This window comes from Manis javanica, chromosome 10 (assembly GCF_040802235.1).
Source record: "Manis javanica isolate MJ-LG chromosome 10, MJ_LKY, whole genome shotgun sequence".
Lineage (NCBI taxonomy): Eukaryota > Metazoa > Chordata > Mammalia > Pholidota > Manidae > Manis > Manis javanica.
The window spans coordinates 21,018,454-21,036,410 of NC_133165.1; the positions used below are offsets into that span (position 1 = coordinate 21,018,454).

At 40.0% G+C, this 17,957-nt stretch overlaps 1 protein-coding gene across 1 annotated transcript; it reads left to right on the top strand.

The window, feature by feature from the left end:
- The first annotated feature begins 7,464 nt into the window (after positions 1 to 7,464).
- Positions 7,465 to 17,634, top strand: LOC140843989 (olfactory receptor 6C2-like). Its single transcript, XM_073214840.1, has one exon. It carries the CDS (start codon positions 16,696 to 16,698, stop codon positions 17,632 to 17,634), a length of 939 nt encoding a protein of 312 aa, XP_073070941.1. The 5' UTR covers positions 7,465 to 16,695.
- Positions 17,635 to 17,957: the final 323 nt, after the last annotated feature.

A 17,957-nucleotide genomic window follows, 5' to 3' on the forward strand; every position in this document is an offset into this window, starting at 1 on the left:
AAAATAGTCTAGTATCTCTGTCTTTTAAAATATTTAACTTTATTTTCCACTGAGAGTCAAGATGACTAAAGTGCAGTGAGTTTTTAAGGTTTGCCTAGCAACTCTGGGATATGTTACATGGACCTGCCCAGTAATTAGCATAAGGTGATCACTTCCACAGAGAATCTGTAACTCATATATTAAGGCCCCTCACCTAGAGCAATAGCCCGGCACTAAGTTCACCAGCACACAGTGAATTGTATGTTTCATTCTGTTCTAGTATATACTTATATACAATTCACTTTTTAAATCCATTTTACATTGTACACTTCAGCGGCATCTATTCCATTCACAGTGTTGTACAACTATACCTGGTACCCAGCTCCCAAACATCACCACCCCACAACCCTATGTCCATTAAGCAGTTCCTTCCTATTCTTCCTCCCCAGCCCCTGGCAACCACCAGTCCACCTTCTATCTCCATGAGCAAATTCTACTTCTGTGACTGCTCTACAGACAAAATTGAGCAAGGATTTCACCTGACCATTATTTTCCTTCAGTTGTCACTCATCTTCAAGTGGCAGAGATAAATGCCTCAGAAAGTAAGAGACTATGATAGGAGGATCCATCCTCCAATGTATAAGGTATCAAGAAACCTAAAAAGTATAATGTGTAAGTTGCTAATTATACCTAAGTCTTACATTGACAATGGATACTTTTTTTAATTCAGTGTGCCTGGAATGAGCATGGTAAGAGATTCTCTCAAGTCTAAGAAATTCTCTGTTTGCAGACTCTGATGATTCAGGTCTGTCTTCCTACCTAAACATCTTTGACTTGTTAGAGAAGCCCTCTCTGGAAAATAGTAACAGTTTCTTGGTAGCATGTCAGGTGCAATTATCACTGATGGAGCAGTTAGAAATAACACAAAGGAAACATTGGTGGGGATCTGGGTATTTTAATGAAACCCTCTCCAAAAATGAAGAAATTACAATAAGATAGAAACAGTTAAGAAAAGACCCACTCATGATATAGGCAAATCCTCTTCTCAAAACAAATTAGGAGCATTACTTGAACACATTAGTACCCAGCATAGCTACATACTCAAAATAAATAAATAAAATAAAAGCCAATTATATCATGATTAAACCTGAGTTTTCAGCCCTGGCTCACTTAATTCTGTGTTAACAGAAGCAAGTCACTTAACCACTCCAGGTCTCTACTTACTTCCTGTAAGAGAATGGAGCTAAAAATCTCTTGATGAGGCATCTTAGCTCTAATGTGTTGCTAATACTGACCCTTCCCCATTTGTCACTGAATAACTATACCATCACATATATTCTGTATTAAATGCTATACTTAACTGTTAAAATCCAGGATTACATTATATTAATGTCAAGTTTTTAATGGAAATCCCTAAGCTCTTGAAAAGTTCTGGCTCCTTGCTAATATTTTGAAGAGAAAATCTAAATGAGAAAGAGTATTATTTACTCTTACCTTGTTTGGCATCATCACAAGCTGTTGGCCTTTACAAATAGATCCTGATTCCAGCTTTCCCAGGACCACAGTACCCATATCCTGTTTAATTTAAAATGAAAAATCAAGTTTCAGACTTTTATTATATAAAAACGCAACGTGAAATCTTGCAGAGCTTATTCACAATGAGTATCTTGAGTTCAAGTGGTAAAATGTTTAGGATTAATCTTAAACACAGAATAGGTAGCAAATATTCCATATTTGTATCATAAGCATATGTGAAATTATAATTCTAATAAGTAGTTATGCCTAAGATTTTAAAAGAAAAGGTGCAAGAGACAGCACAGAATTTTATATCTGATCTGATTGGCTCAAATTCAGATTCTCTCAATCTCTCTTCCGGGGCCGTCTCCTTCATCCAGATCTCAGCTCAACAGTCGTGTCCTCCGAGTCTCCCTGCGGGGCTGCCCGCCTCCTTGTCCCCACGCTTTGGCCCACGACTCGGTTTCCCCTCTCGGCCGTCCTCGAGGCCCGGCTCGTGGTGTCCGACGGCTGTGGGAGCCCGCCCGCGGGGAGGCGTCCTGTGTGGCCGTCCGCCTCCTGACGCTCCGGGGGCTCCCACAGGGGGGCCCACCGGCCAGGGCCCCGCGGCTTCGCTGAACGCCCAGAACCGCAGCCCCGGGACCCCCACGGCGCCCGGGTGTCCGCTCCGGGTCGGGGGGCGGAGCTGGGCGGCTGGCGGGGCGGGGCGGGGCGCGCTGTCTCCCGGCCTGTCTGGAGCTCCGCCGGGGCAGTGGCGGCGCGCGGCGCAGGCATCGGTCCGGGCAGCGGCACCATGAGCGGTGAGTGGCGGCGGCGCCGCAGTGACCCGCCTCCGGCTTCGGGGTCCCCGCGTCCCGCTCTCCGCAGACCCCCGTTGCAAAGCTCCCGGTTCCTTGTTGCCAGGCACGCCCAGTTCCTGGCCCCGGACACCCGCAGTTCTCAGGCGTCTCTCTAGTCCCTGACTCTTGTCCATCGCTTACAACCCGCTCCTAGACATCTGCCCCCCGTTTTCCTGCCTCTGCCCGTGTTCCGACCTCCCTGCCCGGTTACCAGGCCCCCAGTCCTCAGACCTCCAGGGTCTCAGTCCCTCTTAACTCCTCAGCCTACTGAGACCCAGTTCCGGCCCCCTGCTCCCCAGTCATTCCCACCACCAAGGCCTCTTGTCCCCATTCGCTCCAGGCTCCACGCAGACAGAGTGTCATCCCTGGAGACTTAGACCTCCTGGCTCTCCGTCCCCAGAGGTCTCTGAGCTCTCCAGCCGCTTCGTCTCCCCTGTCCCTTCTATTCTCTTGTCTTCTGTCTCCAAGCGCTTTGCTGTTCCAGTCACCAGTTGTTCCCAGTCAGCCTGAGTTTCCATTTCTGGTCCTTGCTTCTTACGTTTTGGTTATTTTTTTCATTCTCCAGCTCCTTCCAGTTCTTTTCCTAGCTTATTTGAGGTCTCCCTTGTCCATGCCTGCAAACCTTCCCTTCCTGTCCAATGCTGAGCCCATCTGGGGACCATCCTTTGGTTTTCCCAGTCTGCCCCTCTCCCTCCCATCAGTGAGGGATGTAGTTTTGGTGGGGAGGTTGGGAGGGACAGGGAAGTGCGTGTGGACAGCTTGTCCTCAGTGTATTTGAAGTTTAGTCCCTGGACTTGATGGTATTCTCAGTCCTTTCCTCTGAAGAGATCTCTTGGTCGTGTGGTGCTAAGTCATTCCTGGGTGTTGCATGTGGAGGTGGGAGTGACTCAGGGAAGCCTCTCAGGTTGCCCAACTGGGATCTGGATTTACTTAGGAGGACCCACCTACCCTCACCGTCTGTTTTCCCTTCTCTGTGGGATTGCCTCTGAAGAGTCCTTGTGTCCAGCCCCCTTGGCCCTAGCCTTTAACCCAGGAGTTTCTGGAGGTCAGAGGGATCCGTCTCTCTTCATTTTTCACTTTTGGGTTATCTCTGTGGATCATTTTTTACAAGTTGTGTGCCTTTTGTTTTGCTGGTCAAGAACAAGATTTGTGAAATTGATGGTCCTAATGAGGAAGCTGCCAAGGGGGTTTCCCGAGAGCTACTCCAGCTTCTGTTGCCAGAGTGAATGATTTTTGGCCTAATTAAAGTTTGGTCCTTGAGCATTATTGATACCACAACAAAGATGTGATAAGTTGGTTCCCACCCAAGAGCTCATACAGCTTGGTTTAAGTGCAGGCCCTGGAGCCAGACAGCCTGAGTTCACATCCTGCCTGTGACCCATAAAGCTGTGGATTTAGAGCAAGTTACTTGACTTGAAAGTGACTTTCTGGAAGTCCCAGCAAAATGGGGATAAATAATAGTACCTGTCACCTAGGCTTGTTGCAATGACTGAATAACTACAGGTAAAGTGATTGTTACTGTGCCTCTCACATGGTTTGTAGTCAGGAACTTAGAGTTATTGTTTCCCTAAGGACCCATGTGGGGTTCAGGTGGGGTGGTTTTCTAGCCTAGCTCTGGAACAAGGGCTGAGGCTAGGCACTCCCTGAAAATCTCTTCCTTTTAATATGACAGGGAGTCTCTATCTCCAGCTCAGAGTGCTGGGCCATTGTCTCTTCTGCCTTCTTATCAGGAACAAGTGAAATTGACAACGCAAGGGAAATTGATCAATATATTCTTCAAGGAGCAATTTTCAGTCAAAGATAAAAATGTGTTAAAATTTAATAGAAAAATATCATTAGGTCTAAGGCCAAACAAATTATACCTATCAATAATTATTGAAACCTATAATACAATGATGAAAGAAATTGAGTAAGACATAAATAGAAAGCCATCCCATGTTCATTCATAGGAAGAACTAATATTGTTAAAATGGTTATACTGCCCAAAGCAAGTTTTAGTTTCAATACAATCCTTACCAAAATACCAGTGGGAGTTTTCATGGAACTAGAGCAAATAATTTGAAAATATGCATGGAACCACAAAAGACACTGAATAGCCAAAGCAATTGAGAGAGAGAACAAAGCTGGATATACCATCTTTTCTGATTTGAAACTGTACCACAAAGCTATAGTAATCAAAACAATTTGGTACTGGCACAAGACCAGACACATATACCAATGGAACAGAATAGAGAGCCCAGGTATAAATCCACCCATATAAGGTCAATTAATACTTGACAATGGAGACAAGAATATACAATAGGGAAAATAAAAGACAGTCTCTTCAAGAAAACTGGTTTTGGAAAACTGGGTAACTACATTAAAAAAATGAAACTAGATCATTATCTCATACTATGCACAAGAAAAAATCAAAATGGATTAAACAGCTGAAGCAAAAAATCCTAGAAGTAAACATGATAAGGAAAAACTTATAAGGACAGCAATCTAGTCCAGGTGGCTCCCTTCTGCTGCTCTTAGCAAAGGCAACAGAAACTCCCTTAACTTCCCGTCCTTTCTCTCCCCGCTCTGCCAGGCACTTACTCCCTAACCTCACTCCCTAAACTTACTCCCCCTTGCTTGCTCGTTTGCTGTGCATGTAGGAATGTTACAGATACAGAGGCAGAAAGATACACATTGCCCCCTTTGCCTTTGTTCGGGACCCAGACCTTGGGAGACTACTACCCTCTGAGCCCACCAGTGTAAAATAAACCTCAACATTCCAAGACCTCCAAGTGCCACTTGGTTCTTCCGTCAGTCATCCAGTCCAGGTTTCTCCAGTATTTTCCGTAACAAACATAGGCAATAAACTTTTTAACATAGGAGTTAGTAAATTTTTTCTGGATATTTCTCACCAGGAAAAGGAAAATAAAGCAAAAATATACAGGTGGGACTACATCAAACAAGAAAGATTCTGCACAGCAAAGGAAACCATCAACAAAACAAAAAGGCAATCTGTAACCTACTGTATTAGAGGATATATTTGCAAATGATATTTCCAATAAGAGGCTAACATCCAAAATATATAAAGCAGTCGTGCAACTCAATTCCCCCCAAATAATAATAATATGATTAAACAATGGGCAGACTACCTGATAGACATTTTTCCAAAGAAGAGATGCCTATAGCCATCACACACATGAAAATATTCCTATCATCACTAAAAATTTGTCAGGGAAATGCAAATCAGAACCACAGTGAGATATCACCCACATGTAGGAAAACAATTGTCCATAAAAACACAAAATGTAACAAATGTTAGTGTGGATGTGGAGAAATTCAAATTCTTGTGCACTTGTACGCATATATTTGACATGTAGGGAGAACATGTCTATCAGTGAGGATATACAACATCTGAGTAACACCAGCAACCAGTGGGACTGAGCTGACATTCACAGAACTCGGTACTAAAAACAACGGAATACAAAATGTCTTCCAATGTGCATGGAACATTTAGCAAGATAAATCATATTCTGGGCCTTCAAACAAACCTCAATAAATTTTAAAAATTCAAGTTATTCAAATTATGACCTCTAACCACAATGGAATTAAATTAGAAATTGACAACAGAAAGACCATTGGGGAGAAAAGATAAAAATTCCAGTTCAGAGGCCTTAAGAATTTCATACTTGATATATGCTGCTCTGTACAGCTGGTAATTCCAGATGTGCCAGTTCTTTATTTGGACAGAAACATATGTTAAGAGATTTCAAGGGTTCCAGTTGCTTATTGTTCACTTTGGTTGTTGCAACATAAACCTTCTGACATCTTGATTCAAGCTTGTTTATTCCACAACTTCTAAGTATATTGAGGAGGAAAAAAAATAGCCTAATCTGAAGTAGAATACATCCTGTATATGCAGCGAGTGACAGAAAATATACAGGGTTAAATATAGATAGAGCAAATAAACAGGATAAATGTGATGTGGCTTTATGAAAATGGTGTCCATTGACAAAGAGAAAGAGAAATTTATTGTCTTCTATTCATAATTGTTAAATAGGAGGAAAACCCTGTGCTGAAGACATGTGATCTGTTTTGTCTCTGCCAAAGTCTATGACTTTGAAGCTCATTGCTCTCCCTGGGCCCAAGAGTCCCTATCTATCAAGTGAAAACATGATTCAGATAAACTCAGTGCACATCCATGGGCCACTTGGAAGAGACAAAGCAATTATAGAAAATAAGTATTTTAATTAGAGCTTTGAAGTCACACTGATTTTAAGGACTATGTATATTAGAAACAATAGGATGACTTCACTTGGAGACACTGAGTAAGGTTGATGTGGTTTTTATCATGTTCTCACTGACTAGACAGACCAAGAAGTAGATAATGAGAGTTATTACCTCAGAATGGGGAAATTTAACTGACACTCCCTGCTAATCCAGGATGACACAACTTAGAATTCTCATCAACATACAGATTCATATTGGATCCCTGAGAAATCTAGGAAAGACAAATACTTACTTAGTTTTTACTAACTTGGAAGCATTTGTTGACCTCATGAAATCATGGACACCATGAGATACAGCAAACTGATATATCAAGTGCATCTAAAAGGATTAAATTTTGACTGAATTTTATATACATTAGTGACCACTTCTCCCAAAAAGCATAAGAGGAGAGACCGAATGAGCCCTGCTCCAGGCTCCTGTCCTCATTAAAGACAGCTGTAATGAGAGGGGAAGGGTTTCCTGACCAACTCATGCTTTCTGTTGCCATGAATAACATCTATTCAGTCAACTCTTCTCTATTGCATTCTGTGTTGCTATCAGAGACAAAAAACTTAAAAACTATTTTAAAGCAATTATATAGAAAACAATGGAATAATTGTTTTCTATATTTTATAAAGAATAGGAAAGCTTATATCTGGGAATTCAGGCTGTTCCTCCCTAACATAATTTAATATTTCTTGCTGTGAACAGAAATATAAGTGGACTTAAGCATTCTTCTTTGACTGAATACTGCATTTTCTTTGAACATTAAATATCTATACATTTGCTATACATTAAACATATGTATGTTTAAACTCATTCAAGACCCATGGAAAGATAAACTCACTGCCAGGCAGCATACATGCAATAATGCTTTTATTGGGAAATCATCAGAATACATTTAATTCATCAAAAAGTTTACATTGACTTGGGGCTGGATTTCTGTTAGGGTTCTGGGGAAATGATGTCATTGACCATGACCCCCTTCCTTGCCCACAATTAATTATACCAGGTGATCATTTTCCTTAAAGATTATTTGAAGCATAGGGGGACAATATAATACATTCAGAAAGCATGGACTTTGTCATCATGCAAGCATGGGTTCAAGTCTAAGCTCTGCCTCTTAGCAAATATACAGTCTTAAGAAAATTATTTAGCTTCTCAATTTTCAATTTCTCAACTTTTCATCTGTAGAATGGGGATAGTCATATAACCTATGCATAAGGGCTGTTATAAAGATGAGAGACAGCATACACAGAGTACTTAGCACAGGATTAGGCCAAAGAAGAGCTCAATTAATATTATATACCTAGCTAAAACATTAATTATGTATTATCTAACATTAGATATTCCCCTACTTATCCTACCCCAATCACATATATAATAGTACTGAACAGAAAAAATATTATGAAATTTTATTGATTAAATGAATGAAAAAACAAAAGTCATATTGTAAGATTATAATCCTGCAGTATTTGCTTTACTTTTTGTTTTGAATTGCATAGCAGCTGGCTTTTTAAAATAAAAATTGTAAATATTTAAGGTGTACAACATGATGATTGGTGTATATATACTGAGTGGAACTATCACTCCAGTCAAGCTAATTAACATGTCTCCTAAGTTACATGTCTCCTATGTGTGTGAAGAAAGCATCTTAAATCTATTCTCTTAGCAAATTGCCAATATTCAATACAATATTATTAAGTATAGTCATCATGCTGTGCATTAGATTTCTAGACTTATTCACCCTACATAACTGCAACTTTGTGCCCTTTGACCAATGGATAGCAACTGACTTGAAGTTTAAGCTAAAAAATGAGAAAACTCAACACAAATTCCCCTAATTATTTGTGATGTGTCATATGAAGAATGGACACCAGCAGAAATATCTGCTTAGAATGGAGAGCTGTTCCCCCTCTCTTCACTGGGATGAAGTCCAATCCGGTTACCCTTGGGGAATCCTGAGCAGCCTCTCTCCTGGGTTCAACTGAAATGTCCCTAGGCATGTGGGGAGAGTCAAGTCTTTTGCTTTTCATCTGACTCTTATTGTTTCGCACATGACCTGTTGTGGCATATTCCTGTCTCCAAAGACAATTTCCCCTCTGATATATGTTCAAAGTTTTTATTTGGAAGAGTTCACTCAAGTTCATTACACTATAGACTAATTAGTAACTTTTGAACCTTGGCTCGCAAGGGAATCTTTTGTTTCCTCAGTGAATTTATCCCTCCACACCAGTTGCACACTCAATGGATATCACTATTGCTTATATCTTATAAATGTAAAATATAGTCAGAGACCTGTCTCACTGTTCAGAAAGGCTAGAGTATGAATTTCAAAAACTGGAGAGAGTTCTTACTAGTTTCCACAGTGTCTATCTTCTCAGTTAACCAGAATGCATGAATATTTTTCCTACTGACAGACTGGGAAAATATATTTGGAATTTGTTTCTTTTAAATTTCTTAAGAAGAAAGGAGATGGTGAATATGTGCATCAGTTACTAAACAAAGCTCACTCACAGGATTTTTGTGAGTACTAGTGTGGGGGTGCACATGAATAATGTGGTGAGGTCTACACTTACTTGTTTCTAGCCACACATTCCTGCCCAGCTGTGAGTCACACTAAGGACCTTTTTGGTTCAATTGTACTCAGAAGCCATGAAAGACCATCAGAGAGGTGAGTATAATTCAGTCAATTTTGACAGATATTCACCATCTGGAAACTAATAGAATCAAATTGGCTACTAAGTAATGTTGACAATATTCCAGAATAACAATCAAAAGAAAATTCTGAGATATTACCTTTTCTATGATATTGACATAGCCTTGAATACTGTTCCAGGAAGGGAAGAAGGTTAAGAAGAGAAACAAATGATTTATAGAGAATACAGTCACCAATGAAAGGTTCTGAGAAAGCCCTTTCTCCTCATTCAATGAAAATGTCTCACCAATGTTCTCCTCTACACAATTGAATTTCCAAGCTGAGCATATAACCTTCTTTAATGGGCCTTAAATTTTATAGCACATTTGTGCCAAAGTGTGTAAAAACATTAGGATTTTGGTCAATGAACACAGTAAGACATTTATATGCTACTGTGCAAGAATTTATTACTTTCTTTTCCAGGTGAAATTAGGATATGAAAAAAATATTAAGTACTGTCAGAGAAAGAGTAAGAAAATTTTCAGGGCTCAGAGCATAATTCAGGGTAATGAATACTTTGCAAAGTATCATATGAAAGCACTCAAAGACTGCATCAAACTAGCAGATGGAATTAGGCAGAAAGGATGGAATTTTAGTTGGGGTCCAGAGACTTGACCTCTCCTCCTTAATACCTGGTGTCCTCTGACTGGTGTCTGAGTGACTCTGTGTTGCCTGGGATGGCACCAGCTAACAGGTGACGAGAGCCAGGGACCACTCCACTTTCCCGTGATGCTGTCTGAGAACTGGTGGAGGAACTATACAGTGCAACTGGACACAGTCCATCCCTACTGGCAAGAGAAAAGCCATATTTCCCTAGATGCAGGGGAAACACATTTCAGGGCACTTGCGGGAAATATTTTCCAACAACCAAGTGAAAACCATTCCTGCAAAAAACTAATTGAAGTCTCCTGGGAGTATCCTGTTCCATTTAAATAATAGAAGTCATGAGCTCTGGAGACTGTAATTTCAGATGGGAAATGTTTGAATAGCTACAATGTGATTAATTATAGATTGTTGAAGAGGAATTGGTTGCTAGCTACTGGCCCTCATTCAAATACGAATAGCTAACTGATAGACACTTCGGTCGGGTAGACAGAAGCAGTAGCATATAAAAGATTGATTATTTACTCAAAAAATAGGGGAAGCAGGAGCAAGGAGAAGTCCATCATCCATGCCCTCTCTGTTTGCCCAGTCATGAAAAGCCTATACATGGGTGAAATCAGCAAGTTAAAAGGCATTATTTTGAAATATTTAAGAACTAAGTCTACAGCTAAACTTTTTTTCACATCGCTGCTTTACCATACCATAGATGGGTGACACCCTACATAGATATGTTTTAGTTTCCCTAAACTTATGAGCCTCAGGTTCCTCATCTGTAAAATGTGGATTATAATACTACATACCTCAGAGAGCTGCTGTGAGGATTAGTTGAGATATACCATATCAAGTGTTTATCATGGTATCTGGCACATAGTAAATGTTGTAGAAATGTTACCTGTTCTCCTAGTAAGATTTGAAAATTAATTTAAAGGGAGAAAAAAAATGAATTCCCTTATCCAGAAGTTATCTCTTACATGTTTGAGTTTCATCATCAGAAATGTGTTTATCAATTAAAAACAAAATACCTCTAGAATCAATAGTTCAAAGTTACTTCCAGCTTTGAAGGCTTAGTATCAATCCATTGTCTAATTCTACAGTGCAAGAAAGCTGATGGCAGCTTTCTGAATAATAAGACATATTCAGTTAAGTGATTAACTTTTCAATAGTAAATTGCTCACTTACTATATATTCAGAGAGATTGTAGAAACTGAGGAACAGAAATAGACTATATATTGATGAGGCCAGAGAACACATTAGAGTTAGAAAATCTGGAGGGAAAATTAGATTCCTAAATTTTTTCCCCCACATTTGTGTAGAAAAGAAAATATGTAATTGGGAATCAGGAGACAGATTCATTAACCTGCCACTATAAACCTGGCATTAATAAGGCAGCCAAATATATTATTTATGTAATAGTAACTTCCAATCATCTGTTCTTAACCTCAAAATTAGGTGACTGAACATCACCCTGTCAAAGATAAATGACTAAATGGAAATGGATGTATGATGTTTAATTTAAAGTGTAATCAGCCAATTTATTTTCACATATAAAATGGCTGATCCCACTTATTTACTTAACAAATATTTATTTAATTCTCACTGAGTGCTAGACACTTTGCTTGGCCATTCACTGAGAGTAATAAACAAAACAATCACGAACTGTGTACTCATGGGTCTGGCAGTCAAGTAAGGGCCAAGATCACCAAGTTAGAAAAAAATATATATAATCGCAGAGAGTAAGGAGGTGCCACAGGAAAACAGAGTGCAGAAACCCCAGGTTCCCTGAAGGTCTGTCTTAGAGAGCATAAGGCCCCATCTCTGAGGAGGCCATGGTTACAGTGAGACATAAAAAATTATGAAGAACAGACAGACATAAAGGTGGAGGACCTGAAAAAGGCCACTGTCAGTGGAACTTGCTGAACGAGAGACAGAATAGAGAAGGCTGAGGTCCCAGGGATGTGCAGGGGCCAGATCACAGGCCGATTTGCAGGCCAAAACAGAGAATTTCAGTTCTATCCGAGATCAGAAGGAGGCCATTGAAGGGGTTGAAGGGAAATGATCTAATTCAATGTGTATGTTTACAAGAGCAGTTTGGTCCCTGTGCGATGATACTTTGTTTTGTGTTCTCCAGTTTTGAAAGTGAAGAGAGTAGGAAGTTGACAGTTTAAAGGAACATATTTGGCTGTGGATTCAGAAAAGACAGGGACTAACAGGAGGAGCAGCTTTAGGAATTTCACACTCTTCATTATAATCAACTCTGAAAGAAGTTTCATAGTATTTATGACTAGAAGGATAATCAGCATTAATTCTAAAATCTTGGATATAAGAGGAAGAATAGCAAACCCTTAGAGAGTGCTTATTATATGCCAGACAATTTTCCTAGGGATTTAAATGTATTCATTTATTCCTTTAGCAAAGCTATGAAATAACTTCAACTATCCCCCATGTTATAATTACTTATTTATTTTTATTGAAGTATAGTTGGTATGAAATAATATATTGCTTTCAAGCTACAGCACAGTGATTCAACAGTTATGCACATTATTAAATCGTCACCCCAACTAGTACAGTTACCGTCAACATAGATGTTACAGAAACATTGGCTGTACTCTCCATGCTGCCCTACCATCCCTTTGATCAACTGATAGTATGACTGAGATTTTTGTGCCTCTCTATCCCCTCACCCACCCCAACCAACCACCCTAACCCATCCCCCATTATAACCACAAGTCATTTCCCAGGGTCTGTGAGTCTACTACTATTTTATTCATTTTGTTTTGCTTTTAGATTCCACAAATTTGTGAAATCATATGGTATTTGTCTTTCTCCACCTGGCTTATTTTATGTAGCATATTACCCTCTAGGTCCATCCACGCTGTCCCAAATTGCAGGATTTCTTTCTTTTTTATGACTGAATAATATTCAATTATGTATATGTACCACGTCTTCTTTATCCATTCATCTTCTGATGGACACTTAGGTTGCTTCCATATCTTGGCTATTGTAAATAGCGCTGTAATAAACATAGGGGTGCATATGTCTTTTTGAATCAAGGATTTTTTTCTTTGGATAAATTCCTAGAAGTAGAATTACTGGGTCATATGGTATTTCTACTTTTAGTTTTTGAGGAACCTCCATATTACTTTCCACAGTGGCTGCACCAATTTACATTCCCAACAACAGTGTAGGAGCATTCTCTTTACTCCACATACTCACCAACACTTGTTATTTCTTCTCTTTTGAATAGTAGCCATTCTAACTGATATGAGATGATATCTCATTATGATGTTGATTTGCATTTCTCTGATGATTAGTGATGTGGAGCATCTTTTCATTTGCCTGTTGTGCATCTGTATTTCTTCACAGAAATGTCTGTTCAGGTCCCCCACCCATTTTTTAATTGGGTTGTTTGATTTTTGGTCTTATGGTGTATGAGTTCTTTAACATGTTTTGGATGTGAATCCCTTATCAGATAAACCATTTGAAAATATATACTCCCACATTGTAGGTTGCCTTTTTATTTTGTTGGTGTCTTTTGCTGTAAGAAGCCTTTTAGTTTGATGTATATCTCCACTTGGCCATTTCTGATTTTCTTTCCCTTGCCTGTGGGGATGTTGCCAGAAAAAAATTACTCACGCTTCTGTTCAAGAGATTTTTGCCTATGTTTTCTTCTAAGAGTATTATGGTTTCAGGACTTAAATTTAGGTCTTTGAGCCACTTTAAGTTTACTTTTGTGCATGGAGTTAGAGAGTAATCCAGTTTCATTCTCTTGCATGTAAATCTCCAATTTTCCCAGCACCATTTATTGAAGAGACTGTCTTTACTCCATTGTATATTCATGGCTCCATTATCATGTATTATTTAACTATATATGTGTATGTTCATATTTTGGCTCTCTATTCTGCTCCATCAATCTATGGGTCTTTTCTTGTGTATTGATTACTGTAGCTTTTTAGTATAGCTTGAAGTCAGGGAGTGTTATCTGCCCAGCTTTGTTCTTTATGAGGATTGCTTTGGTTATTTTTGGTCTTTTGTTGTTCCATATGAATTTTAGAACTATTTGTTCTAGCTCACTGAAGAATGCTGCTTGTAGTTGATCAGGATTGCATTGAATCTGTAGATTGCTTTAGGCAGGATGGCCATTTTGGCAATATTAATTATTCCTATCCATGAGCACAGGATAGATTTTCATTTATTTGTGTTTCCTTCAGTTTCTCTCATGATTGTGTTGTAGTTTTCAGAGTATAGGTCTTTCACTTCCTTGGTTAGGTTCATTCCTAAGTATTTTATTCTTTTTCATACAATTGTAAATTGAATTGTTTTCCTGATTTCTCTTTCTGCTAGTTTGTTGTCAGTATACAGGAATGTAACACATTTCTGTGTATTAACTTTATATCCTGCAACTTTACTGAATCCAATTGTTAGTTCTAATACTTTTTTGGTGGAGTCTTTAAGGTTTTCTATGTATAATATCTTGTCATCTGCAAATAGTGACTGTTTTCTTCTTACTCACCAATTTGGATGCCTTTTATCTCTTTGTCTTGTCTGATTGCCATGGCTAGGACCAGTACTATGTTGAATAAGAGTGGGGAGAATGGGCATTCTTGTCTTGTTCCTGATCTTAGAGGAAAAGATTTTAGGTTTTCACCATTATAATGTTAGCTGTGGGTTTGTCATATATGGCCTTATTATGCTGAGGTATGTTCCTGTATACCCATTTTGTTGGAAGTTTTTAATCATGAATGGTTGTTGAATTTTGTCAAATGCTTTTCCAGCATCTATTGAGATGATCACGTGGTTTTTATCCTTCTTTTTTGTCAATGTGATGTATCAAGTTAATTGATTTATGAATATTTTACCATCCTTGCATCCCTGGAATAAATGCCACTTGGTCATGATGGATGATCTTTTTGACATATTTTTTTAATTTGGTTTGCTAGAATTTAGTTGAGGATTTTTGCATCTACGTGCATCGGGAATATTGGTCTTTAATTTTCTTTTTTTTGTGGTGTCTTTGCCTGGTTTTGGTATTAGAGTGATGCTGGTCAAATAGAATGAATTTGGAAGTACTCTCTCCTCTTCTAGTGTTTGGAAACTTTAAGAAGGATGAGTATTAGCTCTTCTTTAAGTGTTTGGTAGAATTCAGTTGTGAAGCCATCTGGTCCTGGAATTTTGTTTGTGGGGAGTTTTTTTATTCCTGTGGTGCCCAGAAGCTGAAGACTCTCTGCTCAGCTTCTTTTTGTGGTGGAGCCACAGTTGTTGTTGGTGGGTTGTGGGTGGGGCCACCTTTCAGCCTGCCTGCAAACAGTGGCTGACCTCTGTGTGCACTCTGACAACTTGCCTCAGTGTGCCCTTTGTGTGTCATGCAGTTATTCTGCTGGGATCACTGCGGGCAGTGTTGCCTTCTGCCTTCTGGCCATAATGATGGCTGCAGCTGGCTGGTGGGGTGGGTAGGGTGAGTGCACAGTGGAGTGGTCCTACAGTGCTGGGCTGCCAGGAAGGGAGATGGAGCATTTGGAGCTGGCTCCCACAGGTACCTCACCAGTTGGGTGACAGAGTGTTAGGGAAGCAGGGAAAGCCTCCCTCCACCTACCAGAGAGCAAAATCTCCCTCTGTCTGCCAGGCAGTAAAGTCTGACCACTGCTGGTCAAAGCAGGCTGGGCAGGCAGATGGGTGCACAGGAAAGCTTGCCTTCAGCCAGGAAGATGGACTATTTGGAGTTGTCTCTCATAAGCACCCTAACATTTGGACTGAGGGAGGGATAGTGATGCATCATCCCCTTGCCTTACTTCTTTGGAGAGAGGTCCCTCCACATGCTGCCCCTCTGGCACACATCCTGCTGTTTCTAAATATTTCAAACTGCCGTCTGTATGTTGGATCTCAGGTTAAAGAAAGGATAGTGTCTGTCATCTGCAAGTGACAGGAGTCTCAGCCTCCCAGAGTGCTCCAACTCTCCCTGGTTTCCAGCCCTGTTAATTTTCAAAGCCTAAAGCAATGTGGGCTTGTGTACCTAGAGCAGATCTCCAAGGTCAAGTGTGCAAGATTCTTAGATGTTTACCCCCTCCGTGCTCCATTCCTCTCCCTCCCACTTGTGGTTTGGGATGAGGGAAGGGCTTGGGTCCCAACTGATCGTGGCTCTGCCAGTTTTCCCCTCTTCTGTGGTCCTCTCTTCTTCATCATGTGTAGATGGCCTGTTCTGAACTCTTCAGACAATTTTTTGAGGGTTAGTTGTATTTACTGTACTTTCTTTTTTGGCTGTACATGGGAAGAAGTTTCTGCCTTGCCTTCCTAGTTGCCATCTTTTCCACTCAGAAGTCCCTCCATGGTTTATATAAGAAGTTTATGCACAAAGATTAATAACTTGGCTAAAGTCAAGATTGATTGAATCACCATTTGAGCTAAAGAAGTTCCAGAGTCTATGCCCTATGCCAGTGGGTCATTCTGTTCCTCTCCTGCCATCGTCTGATTCAAGACAGTGGTTTTATATTTGTGTTTGTTTTTCCACTGGGTGATATCACATGAAAGTGGTTCACTCTAGGTTTTGTTTTGGGGTTTTTAGATCATTTAATCTAGGATTATATGTACTATAGACTTATCATTAATATATTGATAAGAATGTTTGACACCAGCTTTCTGGTCATACTATTGTCTGAATCATGGACTAACATGAGTCAACAACACAATCGCATTATCAAATAAAATAATATTGGCTTGCCGGCACTCTCACTCTACTCCCACTTTTAATCTATTTGAATCCACCTCGTATCCAATGTCTAACTTATTTTTACCAACAGATCATGCAGAAGTCAGAGGTCAGTGATGAAAAATTACACAGTGTTGACAACATTCATCCTGGTGGGATTGACAGATGACCCGAATCTACAGATTCTGCTTTTTGCCTTTTTGCTCATCACGTATCTGCTGAGCGTAATTGGGAACCTGACTATCATCACCCTCACCTTTGTAGATCCCCACCTTCAAACTCCAATGTACTTTTTTCTCCGGAATTTCTCCATTTTAGAAGTCTCTTTTACCACTGTCTGTATTCCTAGATATCTTTATACACTTGCCACGGGGGACAATACAGTTACTTATAATCCTTGTGCCACTCAGTTATTTTTCGTCATCATCCTGGGTGTGGCTGAGTTTTTCCTCCTCACCGTCATGTCCTATGACCGCTACGTGGCTATCTGCAAGCCCCTGCATTACACGACCGTCATGAACTACAGAGTCTGCCTCAGATTCCTCATTGGCTGTTACATGATTGCTCTAATCATTGTCCTCCCACCGTTTGGCATGGGCTTTGAGCTCGAGTTTTGTGACTCCAATGTCATAGATCACTTTGGCTGTGATGCTGGTCCCATCCTGAAGATTTCCTGCTCAGACACGGAGTTGATAGAGCGGTTTGTCTTGGTCCTGGCTGTGCTGACCCTCACTTTCACCTTGGTGTGTGTGATTATGTCCTACGCGTACATCATCAGGACCATTCTCAGGTTCCCTTCTGCCCAGCAAAGGAAAAAGGCTTTCTCCACTTGTTCTTCTCATATCATTGTGGTTTCTATTACTTATGGAAGCTGCATCTTCATCTATATTAAGCCATCTGCAAAAGAAGGGGTAGCTGTTAGTAAGGTCGTGTCCGTGTTGACCACCTCGGTTGCCCCGGTAATGAATCCCTTCATTTATACTCTGAGGAACAAGCAAGTGATACAGGCTTTCAAAGATATGATCAAAAGGGTTGCATCTACCATGAGGAACTAAAGGACTACTGCATACAAACGACAAATTATTAAAGAATTCCTGATGTCCGTTTTATTTTCCCTATTTGTATATTAGTCATAGTTTTATATATATCACAACTCTATTTTGTTACGCATATTACCCACGACTGATTATGTATTAACCTTCTTTTAGCTCTATTGATCCCCAAAGTTAATGGGAACAGACTTTCAGGAAACACGTAAAACAGTACACTTGTTATTATGGAATCAAAACATTAGGTCTTTTTGCTACTATATTGGTGCTCAGCTACCAAGCGTGCACTGATTATGTCCTGATCTGAGCTCTGATTTTCCAGGAGCATA